General features: G+C 42.9%; 1 protein-coding gene across 1 annotated transcript in view; it reads right to left on the reverse strand.

Annotated features, from left to right (window-relative positions):
- Positions 1-533: 533 nt before the first annotated feature.
- TRANK1 (tetratricopeptide repeat and ankyrin repeat containing 1) overlaps positions 534-22,934 on the reverse strand; it is a 39,698-nt gene continuing 17,297 nt past the window's right edge. The window contains exons 12-23 of the mRNA XM_054384699.1: positions 19,918-22,773; positions 19,103-19,302; positions 18,460-18,597; positions 17,468-17,608; positions 16,692-16,848; positions 15,109-15,197; positions 12,711-12,814; positions 10,947-11,079; positions 9,904-10,049; positions 3,682-6,758; positions 2,241-2,342; positions 534-1,245 (exon numbers count right to left, since the gene is read on the reverse strand). Coding sequence (XP_054240674.1) covers positions 1,133-1,245; positions 2,241-2,342; positions 3,682-6,758; positions 9,904-10,049; positions 10,947-11,079; positions 12,711-12,814; positions 15,109-15,197; positions 16,692-16,848; positions 17,468-17,608; positions 18,460-18,597; positions 19,103-19,302; positions 19,918-22,773 — 7,256 coding nt within the window. The 3' untranslated portion in view covers positions 534-1,132. The remainder of the gene's footprint in view (positions 1,246-2,240; positions 2,343-3,681; positions 6,759-9,903; positions 10,050-10,946; positions 11,080-12,710; positions 12,815-15,108; positions 15,198-16,691; positions 16,849-17,467; positions 17,609-18,459; positions 18,598-19,102; positions 19,303-19,917; positions 22,774-22,934) is intronic.

Genomic DNA, 22,934 nt, shown 5'->3' on the forward strand with positions numbered 1-22,934 from the left:
GGCTTCAGAGCCGGCTGCAGTACTCCAGGTGAAGCCCTACCAGAGCCAAGTGGCAGAATCACCTCTCTGGATCTGCTGCTCACATCTTCTGATGTGTACAAAGGGGCTCCCTTTCAAGGCAAAACCTTTCCACACAATGCTAACACACTCTAAGTAACAGTTAAACACTCTTAATTAAGTCTAACATGCAAATGAATTGATTTAAAATGTTGCTAAAGGAGACTACAGCACACTGGAGACACTGACATCCCAGAAATGAAACAGGATCAGCATGAACTGATACTCTGGACCCAGCTTGCAAACCTCTCCCATGCAGTCAGTCAGAAAGCATTCAAAAAACAAATAATCAGACAAGGCCAAGTGATCTTAACAATCTTACAGTTTTATAAAAACATTACTATGCATTACAAAAAACCTTTTCTCAATTAAAACTTACAAAACACTAAAATATCTTTATAAAGGAAGGTGATACATATATTTCAGTATGTGAAGGCAGTAGTTTATATCAAAACTTGATCAAATGGAAGGCAAGCAGCAATTTTCATAACTAATTAGATGTACACAAAAATAGGAACCTGTTTAAAAGTTAACTGTTCTTGTCTATAAAAATAGAAAAGAGCTGCTGTATCTCACCTGAAGGCTCACAAAATCTCCAAACTTTACCAGACTCAGGTTGCTACTGCAAACCTGCTGTCTTCTAAAAACAGCAGTTAAAACCTCTTAACATCAGGGAAATTATTCTTCTGGGATTTGTTCTGAGTGTTCCACCTCAGAAGAATGGTGATGCAAATTATCAGGGAAGAAGAAAGACAGTGGAGAAATACTCCTGAGGTAAGGCAGAAACATTATTTTTCTCTACTGGTTCATTTCTTTGGCTTATTACTTCTGAGCTACTACATCAGCTGGAAAGGACATTTTTTCCTGTCATAAGTTTTAACAATTACAACATCACCACACAGGTAGTTATTCTGACACTGTATTCAATGATAAACACCAAACAGACTAAGTTGTGGTTTTTCTTCAGACTTTTCCCATTTCTGGCCCCATCACTTTTTTTTTTTTAACATTTTTTTTTAATTCTAAAATTCAACTGTTAAGAGGCTAGAATAGCCACCTGCCAATTTTTTATTAATTAGGGTTTCCCACACTTTCCTTTTTTTCTTGAAAGTTTTTTATGGAAAAGTTCTTCAAAAGCCATGCTTTCATCTTCCACTTCATTTTCCAAGTCTCCATCATGGATACAGCCTGTGTTAAAACCAAGAAATTAGTGCAGAATGGAATATTACAACACCTTTCCCTCTTAATACTGTGACAAGCTATGGTACTGTTCTTTTATGTGCCAGCAATATGCCTTCATGCATGGGATAACCAAGTTTAGGAAGCATTGGGCTTCATATGACAACAGGCTCAGAAGCTCTGCTAGGAGACTGCTAAGCCACCTGCTGCACTACCAATTCATTTTTACACTGCAAATCTGTTTCCATTGTTCTTGCTTCTGATTTTTTCAAGAACTGTATCTCTCCTCTCCCAAGGTTCAGTTTCAGCAGACAGTACATTTGCTTCCTGATTTCAAAGGCAGACTACAATGTTGCTTGCAAGGCTGTAAGAGCACTCCCATGTAGTCCTACCTTTCTTGGAACAGGAAGGTGCAACACAAGGCTTTATCACAACCAAATTTTCTAAAAAAGAGCTGCTTTGTGCTTTTTATGTAGTGCAACTTGTAAGCCTGATCACTTCATTGCTGTCTTTTATGCAATTGTTGCAATCCCTCCACCTAAATTGTGAGGTTACACCTAAACTTACAGCTAGGCACAACAAAGTCTTAAGCTTGTCCTCAGAGGTCCATGATGCAACAGGCTGCATCAATGCACCTTACTCTTGGTGTGACACCAAGTGAAATGGAAGTGGAAACAAAAGAAAACCAACTGCATAGAATATTAATCCACAGAACTCTGAAAAGCAAGGTAAAGATCTGCTAAGATCTGCCGAGGGCCAGGGGAGAAGGCTTGCTCCATTCTGGCCACCCTGGAACCAGGTGTAAGGCTCACACCCTGCTTTAAAGAGCCACTGAGGAAACTCATGTTTTCCAGGTGGCCCCTATGGAGCTGGCTGTTTCATGCTGCCTAGAGGGCAAGTGAATATCCACAGCGCTGCTGACTTGGAGACTAGTGATGCTAAGGGACCATTACCAAAGAGTGTCCTCTGGAGGGCATAGAAACATGGGTAATTTGAAAACATACCTTCTTCCTTTATCCTCTGAGAATCCATTTTCTTCAGCCACTTCCTAGCCTCCTCAATGGTAGCAATCAATTTGTTGGCATGTTCAGTTAGTGTTTTTTCAGCTGAAACAGACCACAAATAACATTCTCTGAGAACACCATCTGGGAGATGGACAGCAGCTAAAAGCCAAGCACAAAGCTTGCTGCAGTGCAAGTAAGTTTCAGTCACCAGTGATCTCATGTGCAGGCAAATTCATTACAGGGAACGAAGCTGCATTCCACTCAACACTACTAGCACTGTTAGAGGAGCAGCTCTCCATCCTTATGCTGCCCCTTTTACCTGCAACTCATGAAAACATTCTGGTTTATCTGGTCAGGGGTATTCAAGTTCCTGGCTTTCATCATCTTTCTGAAAGTACACAAGTTGAAGTAAAACGTGGACCTGAGGTGTTGCAGCCCTTGCTTAACTGCACCATTTAGGGCTTTAACACATGCTTGTTATGAAGTGAGGGGGAAATAATCACAGGATGTTAGGGGTTGGAAGGAACCTCTGAAGATCATCAAGTCCAACCCCCCTGCCAGAGCAGGACACCTCAAAGGCAAATAATTTCCTTAAATATATTTTGACTAAGTGGAAGGAAAAGGTAACATTCCTCAGGAAATTGTCATAACAAAATGAACTGGCACTTAATCAAGCCTACTCCATCACTATCATGGCTCACTGAACAGAAAGCTAACTAAATAGCAAGCCAAACATTATGGGCTTCATCCATACATCAAAGCTTTCCAGTAGGAATAAAGATAAAGCTTACACCTGAAGACTACAACCTCATTTTAAGTGACCAATTCTTTAAGTTACAATGCATTTCCCTGATCAGAGCTGATGAAGGTATTAAACACCAGTTTTCCATTACTGTCAGAGATCACAAGTCAAGTGACAATTTGACAAGGTTGGTGGATTTTTACCCATGAAGCCAGCAACAACATTTCAATCTCACATGTCACCTTTCCCAAACAATTTTGCTCCTAGGCTACTCGTTCAGCGATTCAAGTTTGCTCGTAAAACCAACATAGAATAAATGCTTTAAGAATATGGGGTGGGGAGGAATAAAATGTCAAAATATCTCTCTTAAGCACCCTAATTTCCTGGACTTTTTAATACCAGGGTTGCCCTTGCATGCCACAGATTTCTGCTTGAGTATCCATTTTTGTTCAGCTCTAGCAAAATCCCAACTTCAAGGGCAGACTACTCAGAGATATCCCTAACCAAAGACTCCAAAGCACTCCAAACACTTGCTTTAGTACTTTCAACTGTATCAGTTCTTCTTTTCCTCAGCTACCCAAAACACCTGGAAGTACCTCTTTTCCATAGTAAGATTTTCAAAGGAAGCCTTTTCAGCTCTGGAAGTTTGGCCACAACTGACAGATTAGATTGTGCAAAAGAGAACAGGAAATAGCCTACCTTCAGCCCAGGCTTTTCTCTCATAGATTTCCTTCACTGCATCTCTAATCTTCTGAATGTTCTCATTGATTTTTGTTTGGCATAAGTTGGAACCTTCTTTATATGCTAAATGCTCTTGAGTGTCAGTCTTTTCTGTGATGGCCTCCACCACTTCCCGCCCATCAGATATTAGTGGATCTATCCTTCTTTTGAAGAAGTCACTGTAGTGTTGGTAAGCTACATTATTCTTTCTGTGCTTGTCTGTGATCCTGTGCTCTGTGTAAGCCTTGCTGGCCTCAGACACTGCATCTCCTTCTGCATGCAACCTTTCTTCCCCATGGATCTCTGTCAGTGCCACGGCTTCAGCAGTGTCTGCCTCCATGTCTCCTGACTGGCTGAAATAGTTCTCGGAGCTCTGGATAAATCTGACTCCACAGAGGTCACACTGGGTTTGGTCAATATCTGCTTTTTTGAAAATTCCTGACAAAAATTCCTCTCCTTCCACTGCAACAGGCTCAGCTTTGGAGCAGGTCTTCCTTTTCCACTTCACGCACAGACAGATGAAGTGGAAGACACGCCGCAGCTGGCGCTGAGCAGACGCTTTCTGCTCTTGCTTCTGCTGCCTGCTGAGTGCAATGACTTCCAGGGGATCCCTTTGGTCCTCTAAGCAATTAACCCTTTCCAGTTCCCTTTCCAGTTCATCACCATATTCTGTCTTATCCAGAGGGGTCACAAACCTGTCAAGGTTTATGGTTTCATACAGGATGCCCCATACAGGTGGATGCCCCTGAACGTAGGCAGAGTCCCATTTCCACCGGCAGTCGACCAAGTACTCTGCATCTCGCTCTGCCAGCAGCTCTTGCAGGCTTGCAGCGATTTCTCTTACATGTGTAGCATCACTGACCTGTTCCACAAGCCTCAGCAGTCTTTCAGGCACTTTAGAGGGAGAGTCTTTTCTCATAGATCTCAGCATCACCTTGATTTCAGGAAAGAGCTGGTGTAGGAAGGATCTACATTTAGAACTCTGCACCTGGTCAGCATTCAGTAACATCACTAAGCACAGCACCACAGTCCGCTCAGCCTCCCCTGAAGTCACGTAGTCAGTGTCCTTAAAGGCATCCAGAAGGACATTGAACTCTCCATAAACTCCACACAAAACTTCTGTTAGGTAACAGAGATGAATACTGAACTTCTGTACAGCTACGCAGACATCCTTTGGTCTGTACTCCTGTATAATGGAAAAGGTGTCTCTAAATTCCTTGCTACGGTCCCTGCTTCTGAACAGAAACTCCCAGTAATGGATGAGAGCAATGTAGCTCTTGGGAAAGCACAGAGTGATGTGCTTGGAGAGACGCATCAGGACAGCACAACAGAGAATATACTGAAACTCCAACAGCATCACTGTGTTCCCTATGCTTGGAACCAGGTACCTGGTGCACTTCTTGACCAGGACGTTCATAAAGCGGAAAAAAAACCTTTTACAGTTTTCTGGGTTCTTATGAACATAGAATTGCTCAAGGGAATTTTGCAGCAGTCGAATGAAGCACAAGTGTGTTTTTCCTGTACTGTCAGCATTTTTGTCAGGAAGCAACATACCATGTCTGCCCTCTAGTCTTTTGGCCTTTCCTCCTTGCCCTCTACTCTTCAGGCAGTTTTTTGCCTCTGACAAAACAAAGTTTAGCTCTTTATTATAATCATCCTCTTCCTTAAAAAGGAGTTTCTCAAATTCTTCAGGATACCCTGAAGATAAGATGAAAACTTGCATGGCATGTAGCCATAAGTCAGTCGACTCTCTTCTGGCTGCTGTGGCTTCATTTTTAAACTTGTAAGTGATGTACTGCTTCAATATTGCTCTACAGGGCTTAGAAATATCGTTGCTGAATTCCAGGATTTCTTTGCATGCCTTTGGGTTCTCAGAGAGTATTCTCAAATGAAAATGACTGGGAAAAAACACTTCTAGAAGATCTTTGCACAAGGCAAAATCGTCAGCAGCCAAAAGGTCATCAAAGCTTTTGCACTGACTCAACATCTCTTTAGGGAAAGTGTGAGTGGCTTCCAACAGCAATCCATTTACTGCCACCAGATGCATTTTACACTGAAAGATCATCTTTGCTTCACAGCGCAGCAAGGGCCTGTGGTAATCCTGACAGGTTGGATCTTCACATTTCAAGCCAGCGATGAACCTCATACAGGCACCAGGGTAATGCTTTTTCAGTACTTCATGGGTGATAGAGCACAGCCTGCTTAAGAAGTGCTGCTTCAAAGCTGTTTTTACTTCCTCTGTGCCTACTGAGAAACCACCTTTTGCCTTCCTCTCTTTTAGACTTGACTTGTCTAACAAAAACTTGAGAATGGGCTCAGCTTCATTTTGAGACACATGACAAGTGTCACCTGTTGGGACAATCCCAAAGTAGGCAAAGCATGACTTCACCATATCTTTCTCTGCATTGGTGGCTGCCTTCTTCAGGCTCCTAACCAGACTCAGAAGAGCCATTAAGCCACGTGTTGCCATTAAGAGCATCTGCTGGTTAGGAATGCTGCAGCGAGATAATGCAAAGAGAGCTTCAACCGCTCCAGCAGAATGATTCAAGGACAGGAACTGGTAGTACGCATTATTCAGCTTTCTGACGTCTCCCTTCAGAGATCCCAACAAAAACACAGCCTCAGCAATGCCAGACTTCTGCTGGGTTTGCTCACACAGGTCGAGGGCTTCCCTCAGGATGGTCTCCAAGTCGGGCAGGTCCAGGTGTGCGTAGCGAGTGGCAGCAGCGCGCGCCGCAGCCAGCAAGCAGGAGGCGCGGAACACTTTGGTAGCCGTGAGGTTGGCAGCCTCCAGGGGAAAGCCATGCTGCTTCATCAGCCTGGCAGCTTCCTCCTCTCGACCCTCCCTTCTCAGTAAGTCTGCTGACTGGTGCAGGCACCCACGGGACTTGAGGAACTCCAGCTGATCCTCCACGTCCAGCTTGGAAAGGACCCGCATCATCTCCTCGCTTCTGTTCATGCTCAGATACTTGGCAGCTGCTTCCAAATACAGCTGATTTGCTGTACAGGAGAGTTTGGAAACCATCTGTCCTCTTGTATTTAACATCTCTTCATATCTGAAATAACAGATACATCACTTTACTACCAGAGATAACCAACTTGGACTAAAAAAAACCACCACAACACTGTGTTTTCTAAAAAGCCCCTGCAACATTAAACAAAGACCTGCCCCCAGAAGCCCTCCCTTCAGAGAATTGTCTTGAGTGATGCCTGTCAGATGAAGAATCATCACATGGTATTAAAAGACCTACAGGAGGAATTCAGTTACAGCATAAGGCTGAAGAAGATCACTAAAACTGCTGGTACAAACAAGATCACAAAGTTTGCAGCACCATTGAGTCTTTCTCTACGCTGTCAAATCACTGTAGAAGTTACGTAAATCACACCTTGCCAGTAATCAGCTTCTGTTTACTGAAGGATGCCTCAATGGGGGTTTCATATGAACAGAGCCCAGAATGATATAAATGCAAAGTTCAATGAATTCTCCATAGGTCAATAAAAATAATATTCTGGAGAAATGGGTATCTTCATATACTCTGCTGATTACTGCATCACAGAACGGCTTAGGTTGGAAGGGACCTCAGAGATCATCCACTTCAACCTCCTGCACTATAGGCAGGGACACCACTCAACTAGACTCAGCTGCTCAAGGCCTCATCCAACCTGGCCTTCAACACATCCAGGGAGGAGGCAGCCACAGCCTCCCTGGGCAGCCTGTGCCAGAGTCTCACCACCCTCCTACTGAAGAACTTCTTCCTAAGCTCCAGTCTAACCCTGCTCTCCCTCTGCTTCAAACCATTCCCCCTTGTCCTGTCTCTAGACACCTTTATGAAAAGTCCCTCTGCAGCCTTCCTGTAGGATCCCTTCAGCTACTGGAAGGCAGCTCTGAGGTCCCCCTGCAGTCTTCTCTTCCCCAGGCTGAACACCCCCAGCTCCTTCAACCTATCCTCACAGCAGAGGTGTTCCAACCCTTGGATCATCTTTGTGGCCTCCTCTGGACTTGGTCCCGCAGCTCTGTGTCCTTCTTATGCTGGGGACACCAAAACTGGACACAGTATTCCAGGTGGGGTCTCAGAAGAGCATAGTAAAGGGGCAGAATCTCCTCTCTTGCTCGATGGGTCATGCTCCTCCTGATGCAGCCAAGCACACGATTGGCCTCCTGGGCTGCATGAGCACACTGTTGGTTCATGGTGAGCTTCTCCTCAGTCAATGCACCCAAGGCTCTTTCTTCAGAGCTACTCTCAACCCACTCTGCACCCAGCCTGAATTTGTGCTTAGGACAGGCCCGACTCTCATGCAGAACCTTGCAGTTTGTCTTGCTGAACCTCACACAGTTGGCACTGGCCCACTCCTCAAGCCTGTCAAGATCCTTCTGGATGGCACCCTCTTCCCCCTCAAGTGAATCCACCACACAGCTTGGTGAAAACACTCAGTTATTAATTGTTATTGGATGATAGGAATTTAAAATATCCCCTAGTCCAGCCTTGCAAAAGTATTCTCCCCTGTGCTAAGAATGAGTAATTCTCTCCTGATGAGTAAATTATCATTAGCCTTTCATCATCATCTTTTTCATGCTAAATGTGGGAGTGCAGATTTTTGTACCTATGCTGAGCAATTTGCCTGAATGGTTTGGGGAGACTGATTTAAAATAAATCATTAGTTGGTAAGGGGACTTTAATACTCCAACTTCATGATCAAACTATGTCTACATAGTGAGCAAGCTTTAATCCTTCAAGAAAACCCCAAACAAACAAACCAGTTGTCATCATCAAAAGCACATCACAAAGGATTTCAGTGAAGGTGTGTTAACTTTGTGTGTGCCTTGCTGGAATTCTAACTGGTGCATATATCCTTTACAAGTCATCAATTAATTTAGGTGCAAGGAAAGGTGTGGCCAAAAAATGAACTGTTTTTTACAGGAGAACATGCTAATGAGGTCACAGGGCTCCTGTCAGATACAAAGTCCTGTCAAAAAGATACTGATAAAATCAATTTACCAAGCACAGTGCAAGGCTTGATACTGTCCTGAGCCACCACAGGGGAGATGGTATGGAAAAGTTCACCTCGGAGACTGGGACCTGGAGTCTGTCAGAGATGCAGAGTAAGCTTCTCATTTAAATTGCTGTTCTTTGCTCTTCTGTTAGAGATTCTGGAGAAAAATAGTTCACTTGCCACAAGTGCTGTGTTATAAACCATACATCTATACCCTACGAATGTCAGTGACTAAGTGCTTAGATTCATCACTATTTCACTCTTAAGTATTTAATGCTTTTATTAAATGTTTTTGTCCTATTTACCCTAAGAAGCTAGTTCAGAGGACTGGCTGAAGGAGAACTTGCTTCAGGATCAAGAGAGGTGATTTTGCCACTTTGCTCTGCTGAGACCTCACCTGGAGTACTGCAGCCAGCTCTGGAGCCCTTGACACAGGAAGGACATAGACCTGATGGAGCAGGTCCAGAGGAGGGCCATGAAAATGATCAGGGGGTTGGAGCACCTCTGCTACAAGGGCAGGCTGAGGGAGCTGGGGGTGTTCAGCCTGGAGAAGAGAAGGCTCCAGGGAGATCTAATAGCAGCCTGCCAGTACAGGGCCTGCAAGAAGACTGCAGAGTGATAGGAGGGGCAATGGTTTGAAACTAGAGAAGAGCAAATTTAAGCTGGATGTTAGGAAAAAGTTTTTTACAATGAGGGTGGTTGAGCAGTGGAACACCTTGCCCAGAGAGGTGATGATGCCTCACCCCTGGAGATACTCAAGGTGAGGCTCAACAGGGATCTAAGCAACCTGATCTAGTGGAGGATGTCCCTGCTGACTGCAGAAGTAGCTGGACTAGATGACCTCTGGAGGTCCCCTCCAACCTTTCTTCTAAGATTCAAGTTCAGTGGTCATGGTACATGGGTTAAGGTTGGACTCAATGATCTTAAAGGCTTTTTTCCAACCTTAATGATTCTTTACATAGTACCAGAGCCTGGGAAAAATGCCCAGGAAAATGAAGCTTGTCCCTGCTCCAGCTGGGAATGCAGGAAAACACTTTTGCTGCCTTACCCTTCCCCAAGTGAGAATTCTGACAGTGTTAACTTTGCCTCCTATGAAACAAAGTCTCCAGCCAAAACTCTTGTGAAGAAGTTTTATGGTGAGGCAGCTGTATGATGTTGAATTTAGAAACAGGGAAGAGAAAGAATCCAGTGCCATCTTGCAAGACATACCTTTCAACTGCCTTTGCTGCTTCTTCATAGCGTTCTTCCTGACAATACATTTTAACAGCCAGATCAAACTCCTCAATTTGTTCATAACATTCAGATGCTTCTTTGTAGCACTGGATCTTCTGATAGTAAACTGCAGCATCTTTTATCTGCAATACAGAAGAAGTCAGGAATGAAACTGAAGTGCTCTGAACAGTCAAAACTACAGGAATAGCATAAATTTAGTAATCCCATCACGTAGGTGTCTCAGAGAAGCACACTTTAATGAAATGTAATTGAAGTATCTGAATGTAATCAAATATTAACCATCATTAAAACTGAAAAAAAAAAAACAAAACCCAAACTTAAAGATATTTGTGTCTGAAAAGCCAGAATGTAAAATTAAAAACATCACACAGGATTTCCAAAGTCCTTTTTATTCACACTCAGCTCTGCCTGTTGTTAAAAAAAAAAAACAAAAAAAACAAACACCACCATCACACACACTTCTGTTGACTTCCAAATTTCTCAGTAGGAGTAAAAGCAAAACACTGCTGGATATAGAATGGGAACCCTGACTTTCTAGCTTAAATTTCAAATATTTGGGAACTATTACTTTCCATTCTTTTAGTGGAAATGCACTGCAAATAATAATAAAAATTTGTTAAATATCCTCCTACACTTAGAAAATTGTTGTTAGTGTATTACTAAACCCTTGCAAGTTTTAAGGTTCCATTTTGATGGTTGTCATCTATGAAGATTCAGTATCATCAGAAGATTGAAGCAACACTCTAAGTTTCAGGAAACAAGCCATAAAATAAGCCAATAAGTCATTAATTAACTTTCAACTGCAAAGCAGAAGTGACTGATGGTGACATTGGAGGAAATCCCAACCTAAACTGCCTCACTGCATCATTGGCCTCTTCCTCCCTTCTTCTGGCAAGCCCAGCTAAGGAGCTGTTATAGTTCACAGAAAACTACTGTTACTTCATGAGTAATGAGGGGGGAAAAAAGTTGTAGGAAAGTGAAAGTGATAAGGAGAAGACATTTTAGAGGGTTTAAAATACCTTTCCTAACTTTTTACACAGTTCTGCACAAAGCCGGAACTCCTTTGACTGAAACAGACATTTCAGTGACAGTTTGGGTTCTCCACACTCCAAGTAAGTTTTGGCCAAAGCCAGATATTCCATTTGTTTTTCCCTGTAGGAAGTAAGAGAAAATTACCACTTACATCCAGATTAGGTTTAGGACCAGGCAGGACCACATGATCTCTCACTGAATCTAACCAGCCCAGACATCCTGCATTCCTCATTCATAACCTGGTGAGGCATTGCCTTGCAATTAGCTGTGCTCTGGCTGACACTGCTTGTCCAGAAGTCTGTGTGCAGAATCTCACTGCTCCGGCAGTAAAAGCTTTTCTTTTTTCTCTCTAAATTCTCAAACTAAAGTATACCTGTGTGGTTTTGTGCTGCCTCTCTTTTCTTGCTTAACTCGCCCCTCCTTCCCTTCTGCTGTTTAGCCCCAATGCCACTAAAGACAGCAAGCTACTTTGTTCTCAGCCTTTGTTCTATAGAACTAAACAACTAAAGCCTTCTAGTATCATCACATCTATTTTCTCCCCAGACCTAGACTGAATTCATCCCTCTTGAGTCTGAAGAATGGCAGCCACACAGAACGTTTCATATGAGAGAGCACAGAGGAAGCTTACTTATGCTTTGCATTAACACCTCAAACAAAAAAAAAGACACAACCACTTTCATAGCTTCATTATTACATATGTTCTGCCAACTTAACATGTTGTAATACACCCAGTTTCTTCCCCTCTAAATTTATTCAGTTGACAAGCACCCCAGCTTATAGCCAAGCTAAAAAAAAGTAGTTTTCAGTCACGTTAAAAAGTTTATGAACATGTTCATACTTCTAGCCAGGACCACTAACCTATAACAGGTAATTAGAAACCTCAAACCTTGATTAACTCCAGTAACAACATTTGTCCAGAGCTTCCCCCTTCTCCCTTCAGTGCTATCTTCCTCTGCTCTAGTCATTCCTTACATGCTCTGTTACCACTGCTAATTTTTCAGACTCCCCAGCATGAAGAGAAGTTAGTTCGCCTAGGTCTAGAGTCCTCCCCATGATGTTTTTTGATCCTGTCTTATTTGAGACAAGTCCCAAACAGTTTTTCAGCCTCTTCAAGAACTGCAAGCTCTCTCTCCTATCAAACTCTTGAGCTCTTTTGCTCTGCTGACAGCATGAATTAAATGACTCATCTCAACACTTCTCCCTTTAATACTGCCCTGTGGTTTAGACCTAGTTCTGCTTGTTTGGTTTACATTGACTGTGACACTAATTTTACCTCAAAGCTCACTTTTAGGTTAGTAACTTTTCTTCTCCAATGTACACAACATCATTCCTCCTTCTTTATTAAGTGAATATTCAGTAGGATTAACTGGAGTTGAGCACTGCTGATGGCATACAGTCTTCTCTCTAAGAATGTGAAGCCTCTTGAGGTAACTCAGACCCTATTGTTTTTCTCTCTCATAACCAATAAGCCCTTTCAAGAGCCACATTTGGCTTGGACAGATCCTGGTGTATGATTGCTTTCACTAACCCCCCCAAAGGGAGCAGTGCCCCAGATCCCAATGGAGCTGTGCTAGATTTTTCCATTTCTAAAACCTCTTTTCCTGCCCACAAAGATGGAAGACACTGCACCTGCATGGTTCTCCAATGCCTCTGGTCCAGTCCCACAACTGTGGTGGGGAATCTTACCCTGCACAGGCCCATGAGATCTTGGCACCACAGAGTGACACTTGCTCATCTGCATTTACACTTACCTGGGGCTACACTTCTTGGCATGCACCTTGAGAACAGCATCATGTGCCAGGGCCAGTTTTGACTTCTCAGCTGCTCCTCCTTTTTGGTAACACTTGGCTGCAACCTGGGGTGGAATCACACACAGCATTCACCCACATGCATCCAAGCTCATGGCTTATATCACATAAAAGCCATACTTAATTTTACAGTCCCTGTAATGCAAAACAGAAAGACTGGCAGGGTGCCTGAAAGAAGGAAAAAGGTAAAGCTTTTCTTTTCATCCTAAAAATATACTGCAAAGCTTTCAAGGCAGTCCACATGCAGCTACCACAATTACAATTTTAATTGCTATGTGTTATATGGAAGTAGTGAAAGCCAAAGACCTGGTAGGTTGAGAGAACAAACAGCACTTGCAATTTGAACGATGGCCAAACCCATTAATTGGTAAGTCACCAGGCAGATAAATTAATAAAAGCTAGGAAAACCAATGTGTGCAAAGTTAAATCAAAAAGCATGGAACATATCAGGCCTTTTCTGTGATAAGCTAAAGAGAAAGAGAGAGAGTTATCATGATCCTAGCAAGGTTTGTTTCACAGGATCGCAGGATGTTAGGGGTTGGAAGGGACCTCTGGAGAGCTTCCAGCCCAACTCCCCTGCCAGAGCAGGACCAGAGAATCCAGCACAGGTCACACAGGAACACATCCAGACAGGGCTGGAAAGTCTCCAGAGAAGGAGACTCCACAACCTCTCTGGGCAGCCTGTTCCAGTGCTCTGTGACCCTCACAGTGAAGTACTTCCTCCTCATGTTGAGGTGGAGCCTCCTGTGCTGGAGTTTATATCACTTGCCCCTTGTCCTATCACAGGAGGCAAGTGAGAATCTGTTGAATGAGATGTCCCCTGCTGTTCTGCAGGGCTGGTTTTGTACATTGTTTCTGAGACTCAGCCTCATGTGTCAGTGGAAGACTGAGAAAGTGATGAAAAAACTGTCCATTCCCCCCCCTCTAAGCTAAGGCAGGCTCACTTAGAGATGAGAAACTGGCTGGTTGAAAAGGAGGGACAAGCAACAACATGGCATTATGGTCAGCCTATGGAATTTCTTGTCATAGAATTTTGGGTGATATGAAAAAGACTTAGACTTAAGAAACTAGTGGACCCCTCAGTGCAAGCAAGATCTGGCTGTGACAGCTCTTCTGAGTCACAAAAGCCACAATATGTAGGTGCTTGAAACTTGGGAACATGTCCTGGCAAAGAATAACAGAATCACAGAATGTTAGGGGTTGGAAGGGACCTTGAAATATCGTCCAGTCCAATCCCTCTGCCAGAGCAGGATCACCTTACTCACTCTGCAACACCATTATTTCTTTATTCTAGCCATGAATTTTGTAGTTGCTTTTGTTTGGAAGCTGCACACTGCAAGCTACCCTTAGGCCTGATAAGTCTACCACATAATCTCCTCTTAATGTAGCAGTGATAAGCACAGATCAGGGTTATAAAGAAAACAGAGTCACAGATAATCTAAGCTAATACATTCCAGATTTCAAGATGAATATTTTTTATCTAAATGGGTTTCTTTTGTCCATTTAGGAAATACCCCTTGTGTTGTTGGGTTTTGTTTGTTGGTTGTTTTATTTTTAATTCCAAGGGAAGATAAAGACTGTCTGCATAGTGCCCATAAGGAGAAGGATAGTTGATCTAGAGATATCCCTTAATTCCTTGTCAAGTAGTTCATGGCTGGTGATGTCCTGGCTGGGTTTTGCTTCCATTCCATTAGCTCTCATCATCCCATAGCTGGATTGCACTATCAGTTTAGGAAATAAAAGCCTGTAAAAATTCCACATTCTTTAAACAGGAAGGGGATAATACCATCATTTTGCTACTCTTTTTGCCACTTTACTAATGCTCCCTTGGTTCTTACATGCTGTTCCTGAATATGTCTTTTGCATCCAGCCCTAATTGCTCTCTGAAAAAAAAAAACGTAAAAGGGCTCTGAGATTATCACCCAAATCAATACACTTCCAAGAAATGTTTTCGTTTTGCTGCAGCAATGTGTTGTAATGGGGTTAGGTTCATGAATTCCAGTCAGTTCCAGTTGTTGCTAGTAATTGTTTTCTCTTTTAATTGTGTGCATTAAAATGTTTTTCTCCTCACTGGACTGCAAATTTATGAGTAGTGAATTTAAGATCACAAACAATAGGCTTGGCTCTTGCTCTCTTGCAAGCTTGCTCTCCCTGATTGTATCTTGCTAGTCATTTACAAATAGTCTGTAGGCACCAACACAGCTACAAACCACAAGCTAAGATAGACTACTACAGAGCAACTGAAGGTTTAGAGAATTTTGTGGATAGAAAGAAAAAAAGAAAAAGAGCAAAGTTTCCAAACAAACAATAATCCTTATTTCAGATGAACACAGGCTCCTACCTCCCAGAACTGATGTTTAGCATAGTAGTCTCCCTGTGCAATCCATTCTTCTGGAGTTGAAGTTTTAGCAAACATGCTGTCATCTAAGTCTGGAAGGTCAGGGATAATCATTTTATATTAGAATGGATAAACCAGAGAACCACTCAGGTACAAGAACCAAGCATTAACATCTTAGAATCACAGAATGGTCAGGGTTGGAAGTGACCTCAAGGATCACCTAGTTCCAGCCCCTCTGCCATGGGCAGGGACACCTCACACCAGATCAGGTTGCTCAGAGCCACATCCAGCCTGGCCTTAAACACCTCCAGGGATGAGGCTTCCACCACCTCCCTGGGCAACCACCAGTTCCAGTGTCTCACCACCCTTTATGGTGAAGAACTTCTTCCTAACATCCAATCTAACTCTCCCCTCCTCTAGCTTGGATCCATTGCCCCCAGTTCCATCACTACCTGACACCCTAAACAAGTCCCTCCCCAGCTTTCTTGTAGCACCCTTCAGACACTGGAAGGCCACAATAAGGTCTCCCTCAGAGGCTTCTCTTCTCCAAACTGAACAACCCCTCAGCCTGTCCTCATAAGAGAGGAGCTTCAGCCCCCCGATCCTCCTATTGGCCAAACTCTTTATGATTTGTGCTCATGCCAGTAGTGGTAACTGTGAGAGAAAGACATTTGATCCCTTCTCAAGCAGCAACAAAAATCAACACTTTGGGTTTGGGTTAGAAAAAGTTTTACAAACCATGCTTGCTTTTGGATGAAAAGTGAGGAAACACACTGTCTTTTAGAAACCAAACCCTTTCAGTTGATAAATCTATTTTAGTTGGGATGTTTTTCCATGAACAGGTTTCACTGCTATGCAGGTGTGACAGATGCACTTCTCCCGTTTGAACTAAATGGATCTTGGTCTGGGGAGATGCCCAGCAAGTTAACCAAAGTTAATCCTATTGTGTGAGACTATCAGTGGGTGCACAGCACCAAAACAAAACAAAACAGCCAGCTTGGCTGGAGATTAAGCTGATCAGTGGCTGAAACTGTATAAACACAGCAGAAAATCTGGCTCCAAACCAACCACTTGACACTATAAATATCTGCAGCCATCAGGGTCCTTTGAGCTCCTCCTCTCTTACCTAAGACCAGGTATCAATGGGTTGCTCAGTGATATCTTAGCATGCACATAACATTTAAGCTTAGGCATTAATCTTTGTATTGCATACTAACTTTACAGGTAGTAAAGCAGCATTAATCACCAGTCCATCACTGCTTGTTCAATACTTTACCTAACTAATTTCCTGGTTAGAACTCAATTAACTGCTACATCAGGATCTGAGTGATCTCTGATTCTGCCTGCAATAGCAGGAAAATTAATACTAATGAACTAGCAATGCATTTCTGTATTAGCATACACAATTGATCTTTTTTCATTGCTGAATGAAAGAAGACCCACTGCAAGGGGTGGAAATCAGTGATCAATGCACACTGTTAGAGACCAAGGAATTTAACCTCTTATTACACAGTCTAAAAAGGAAGAAAGCATGAGTAGATTGTCCTCTTTGACAGGCTTTTAAGAAAGCTTTAGGACAACCCTACCTTTCTTTTCATCTGCTTTGACAACCCGGACAAAATCTCTTTTGATGAAGTACTTAAAAGCTGGGGCTCGTTTGTCGCTGTCCTCATCAAAGATCCAAAGATTGACTCTGGCCCTTGTAACAGCTGTATACAATTGTTTTAGTTCTCCATTCAGCATCTGAGGCAGAACCAAACACAAAGAAGAGTAAATTAAATGCCAGATGAGCTAAATTGTTAGAAAATCATCACACTGGGAAGTTACAAGAAAAACAAAGACATATAAAGAACAAATAGCAAAATATCTTCTGAGTAAGGAAGTCTATTAAATGCTGATTTTTTTTTCAATTACAGAAGCCATTGTCCAGCAAATTTGAATCCAACTACTGCAGGTGAGACAGCTCATTTCTAATTTTAATAACTTGCACTTACCATACAAAATACCTGACTCACTTGATTCTAAGTTTCCTTAATTTCAAGGTAGTGACACCAATCTGAAACCAGGCTACAGCAGTAATAAATATTGACAAGCTGATTTGCTATTTACTTTAACCACAGCTGCTCTATACCTATACCTAAAGTCTATTACATGGAGTTCTTGTTCTTATCAAATTACATCCACAAAATACATCTTATCTTGAATTAAAAAAAATAAAATCAAGATTACATTACAAAAAAGTGAACCACAACCAGAAAGATAAAGCAGCATCAATAAAAATGGAGCTAAAAGAAATCTCCCTGCTTCTAAGATTTAAGAATTCAGTTTAGCCTTCCTATTCCCAATGCTTAGAAAAACTCACCTTGAACATTTCTACATTAAAAGGAGTTCTTTTCTGAGTACCAGCAGCATCCTCTAAAGGAACTTCCATTAGTGGTTTACTTCTTACTTGCACATCTGAATCAGCAGTGTAAGAAGAAATGATCTTCCATTCTTTGCTAGCCTAAAATGTCAACAGAATAAGGTTTACTTGTATGCAGTGATCACTATTGCTCACACAGGAAATGGTCAGATGCTGTGATTGAACAATGCACTTCCAGAAAGAAGGCTCAGATTGTGTGTGTGTGGGCGGGAAATGTCAGCGAAGAATGTAAAGAATAATGATCAATTTTCATCAAGAAAGCTGGAATTCAACTGCATGGAAGTGGGAGTTGTATGAGACACATGACTGTACTACCTTCCTGGGCAGCCTATTCCAGAGTCTCACCATCCTTGTACTGAAGAACTTCTTCCTAAGATGCAGTCAAAACCTACTCTCCCTTAGCTTCAAACCATTTCCTCTTGTCCTGTTGCTAGACACCCTTATGAAAAGTCCCTCTTCAGCCTTCCTGTAGGATTCCTTCAGGTATTAGAAGACAGCCATAAAGTACCCCCAGAGTCTTCTCCAGGTTGAACAACCCCAGCTCCCTCAGCCTATCCTCATAGCAGAGGAGCTTCAGCCCTCTTGATGGTCCTCCTCTGGATTTGCTCCAGCAGCTATGTGTCCTTCTTATGATGGGGACACTAGAACTGGATGCAGTCCTCAAGGTGGGGTCTCACAAGAGCAGAGTAAAGGGACAGAATCCCCTCTCTTGATGTAACAGCGTGAGAGCTGAAATCCCCACACACACACCAACAATAACCAGGCTAGCTCAGTCTGGAAGCAAATGAAAGCTGTATTTACAAGCAAATCTACAATCTATGATGAAACACAGTGAATATGTACAATCTTCCATGTCAAAATCTGCTATCAAAGACATGTTGGATCTTAGCCTTTAGGTCAGGACAGGCAGAAAATTGAGAAGATTGAAATACCTCTGAATCTGTGAAGAAGTTGTAAAGAAGCACATCATCAAATTCTAAGCCCTTTGCCTCATAAATTGTCAGTACGAGTGCTAAATTAAGTTCCTCCGGGATCCTCTCCTTTGCAGTCTCATTTGCTACTAACACCACCTGTCACAAAACACATTAATAAAAACAAAGTATTAGGAAGAAAAAGGTTAACAGCTGCTTAGAGAAATGGAACAACAGAGCCTGTCTTCCTCCACTGCTTAAACAGAGACGAAAAGCATACAAACACATCAGCATAACGCAAGATCCTCCCCAAAAACCAGGCAACACTTAACACACATTCCAGCACGCAGAGAAGAGGTCAGAAAGCTGCCATTTGGAGATGACAAATGCATGGTACATGCAGACAGTTGTAGATCTGGTGTTAAGAGAATTTGGAGCTGGAAAAGGACAGACAACATCTGATGCAAGAAAAAAAGAACGGACAGTGAAAGATATTAACGAGCAATGGAAACCACACAATAAAGGTTTCTAAGTTTCAGAAGTATAACTGATCAGTGAGATACAAGGGCTTACAGAAAGAAAGTTGTGGGTAGTCCATATAAAGTGATGCTAGCAACAGAGTTGGAGGAATCTGCAAAGAGTTGTTTTTTGAAGGAAAACAAACCTGATGTGCTCCAAATTCAATCGGCTGTGTTTTCCTTTTGTTGCCCCTCAGCAGAATTGCCAAGTCACTAACACTGCAGGACTCCAAGACAGTAGGTTTTGGTCCATCAAAGAGACCACAGTCCTTAGGAAGTCGATCAAAAGATTCTGGGAAATAATGCTGAAGCAAATCAACCACTCCAGATGCTAAACGGAGAATACCTGTAAGAAACAGAACAGAGATTTCCAACTCCAGCCTGACTGCCTCAGACTCCCTCACAAATACACTTTTGAAAGATTTTGTTAGAATTCTGAAATCAAGTCAGAGAAGAGAAACTGCAAGGTCCACTTTGTTTGTGCCATTTTGAGTGGATCTCATTCTTTGGCCTGTAAAGATCACAAAGGCTTAGCAAGGTCCTCACAACTTTAAGATCATAAATGAGAAATAAGTAAGAAAAGCAAAAGTAGCAAAGCCTAGTGAGCTGGGGATAGGACAACAGAAATGAGCATGATTATTGGTTAGGTTGTGCTTCCAACAAACACAGTCACAACATGCAGCAAGAGTGAGTGTTGAAAAAACAACACTTCTAAAAACATTCATTCTTAGTTTTCTAGTTGAGATGTCAAAATAATCACAAATCACAGAACCAGAAGGGACCCCCAAGGATCATCTAGTTTCAGCCCCCCTGCCGTGGACCATAAGCCTGCTGGGAAAAGCTGACCACTTGATCTCTTGAAAACCTGGTCACTTAAAGATGCTTTGAATTGGCCAGTAGAAAATGTCAACCATTATTGAAGAGCACAGGCTCAGATCACAAATGAATGTGTTGTCCTTACCTGAATGGGACCTGTAGTTCTGGTAGAGCTGATATATCCTTTTAGGCTTCCTAACTCGCTGCTTCTTGCTCAGGGAGTTCTTGCTTGCGTAATGAAACAGTGACCTCAGATCACTGAAGCGAAACGCAACACCCTTCATTATGCTCTGGGCGGTGTCCCCAGTCAGAAACATGGCGTTGGGGTCGTTGATGCACTTCATCAGGAGTGCTAGCTCAGCCTGGGTGAAATCCTGTATCTCATCACCATAAAACTCATGGATGGACCACGGCAGCTCCCCGAGCTTTGAGAGCCTCTGCGATAAGTTATACAGCAAATCCTCTTCATCGAAGTAGCCTCTCTGCGAGCGGATCTGCTGGTAAAGGCAGAAGAGCTGATAGATCTCACTCCTGTCTTCTAGGAAGTTCGGGGACCTCTTTCTGCCTAGCTTTTTGTACTGCTCCTCAGTCAGTTTACCCCCAGAGCAACTCAGTGCCTCGAAAGACCCTTTCAGAAAGGACTTTATTTCTTTCCAGACCAGTGCTGGGTTGTACAAGGTTTTACCTTTGATCATTTTTGGCCATATTTCATTTGCAAAAACATCGTAAGTCACAAATGTCCGAGGATCATTTTCCCTGGAGTAAGCATCTGCAGCTCCATCCTCAGTATGTTCTGCTTCAACGTCATCATCTTCATCCTTGTCTTGCCAGTTTGGTACAACCAAGTCTTCCTGAGCACTCCAACCAATGATTCTTTTGAGGCTTCCATCTTCGTTTCTTGGAAAAAACGGGTCAGGCAAGGATGCATCCAGTAAGAGCAACAACTGCTTGGAGGTGACAAACAAGGGAAAGTTTTCATCTTTAATGTCTTGTAGCCTGTGAACATTTGGCTCCAGAGGCTTGAAGTGACTGGTTACCTTGGAAGACTTGCTAAGTTCAATGAAATTCTTCTGAACTTCTTGGCACAGGACAGGATTTTTTGTCACGAAGATCTGGTGAAGGTGCTCCAGCACGTTTGATGTTTCTGCACTACACATTTGGTCTTCCTGATTGTCACCTGGACTAATTTCTGCACCAGCTGTGCCCACAGGAACACTTTCATCCCCATTGTCCTGGTCTTGCTCATCACTCGCCTGCTCCTCACTCGAATCATCACTGTCCTGTTCTAGCTCACTCTCTTCCCTCTCTACCCTAGCTCTTTCAACCTCATTGCACTGTCTTTGCTGCCAAGTTTGCCTCTCCAGGAGAGGACTGCCTGCCAAGGTAGCTTTTTCCCAGTATGAACAGAATTTTTTCCAAAGCCTGTACAAGCAGCAAGTTGTCTTCCCTGTCCCACTTCGCCCAATTAAAATGATTGGTTCCATGGGCTTTGGATTGAGATCAATTACTGCATACTCCAACTCCCCCACTCGGAACGGGTATTCCACAGAGGAATGTACATCATTTATGATGTTGAGTGCCATGTTGGTACTGAAGCTGTGAAATTTCATTATATTGTACTCCAGCTCTGCTGGGCTGGCTGGAGGGAAGTACTCAGGTATGGTGCGCTCCTTGGACTTCTGTGCCTCCGAGTCTTCCACGTAACACCGTGGCACACGCTTCTGTGTTGTGATGTTGTGGTTCTGCTGCCCTCCGTTTATGCCTTTGAGCTTCTTCCTCAAGATGCAGGACAAGCCACGATTGTGGGAAATGCAAATATTATCTAAGACACGGTTCAGCTTGCAGTGGTCCAGAACAATGGCCCAAATCCTGATTATTTCTGTGTAAACTCTCCCTGATTTTTCTGGATGACTTTGTGTCTGTTCTGTCTCCATGATCTTCTCAGCGCTCTCACTGCAACGAGGAGAAAAATCAATTGCCAATTCCCACAGCATTCTGGCACCTTTGCCCAGCTTGGCTTCATACAGCTGGATATCAGCTTTCAAGTGTTTCAGTGGCTTCTGAAGGCCCTTAGTCCACTCCCCATTGCCAAGCTGCTTAATTGTCATTATAGTTCTAGTTTTCAAATAACGAGGCACAGTTTTGCTGCCCAGAGTCTTCAGCATTTCAGGAGTGCACTCTATTTCCCAGGTCATGTTATCAAACTCCTGCACATAAGTCTCAATATCCAGAATCTTCCCTTCCTCTGGTTCTTCCTTCTCTCCATTAGGCAGGGCCATACTGAATTCCCTTACTCCCGTGTTCTTCTCCCTTTTTCCCTCAGGATACGCAATGCTTCCACAAGGTGGTGAGGACTCACTTCTTCCCTCTTTCAAATTAGTCTGGGCTGAAGATGGCTTTTGCACCGGAGGATGGCCCTTCTTCAGGGTGTCACCCAGCTTCAGCTGCTGAATTAAAGCTGTGATGGCCTGCACCAGACTTTCCTGCAGCGTTAAGGGACTATTTACTCTTTCTGTTTCCTGCTTCGCCAGTGGATCTTTCTTTGTCTTTACAGAACAGGGAGTTTTTAAATCCCTTGGCACTGCATTGCCAGATGGTGCTTTTAATGAGGACCCAGACGAAGAACGCCCTCCACCCTTTGGTTGTGAAATCTCAGAGGCTGGAACAGGCTTAGAAGTTTTAAGCGACTGCCCTGCTCCAACCTGCCGGTACCTCTTTCTCTCCAGCACAGCACTGTTCCAGGCACGTAGCAGTTGGTCATTTTTTTTTATTCCATGCCTCACATCTCTTCCGAATTTGTTTTTTATATTGAAGTTAATATCAAATTTTGCCAATGACTCCACTATTCTAACAGCCTGTTTTGAAAATCCTCTCTGAAAGAGAAGATGCATCACTGTATCTCCATTATCATCTTGTACGTTTGGGTTAAGATACGGGAAGTCAGAAGGGTTTGAAGCAAAGAGATTAAGTAGATAGTTCAGGATGCTTAAACTGGTGGCATCTGAAAGCAAGAAAACAAATTTTAAAAGTTACAAAAAAAAAAAAAAGCCAAACCAACAACATAAAAACAAGCAGACAAAACAAATAAGCCCAAACAAAAACAAACAAAAAAGCAACTAACCAAACCAACCCAAACCAAAATCCCAACAAACAAACCCAAAG

Source organism: Indicator indicator, chromosome 11, assembly GCF_027791375.1.
Source record: "Indicator indicator isolate 239-I01 chromosome 11, UM_Iind_1.1, whole genome shotgun sequence".
Taxonomy (NCBI): domain Eukaryota; kingdom Metazoa; phylum Chordata; class Aves; order Piciformes; family Indicatoridae; genus Indicator; species Indicator indicator.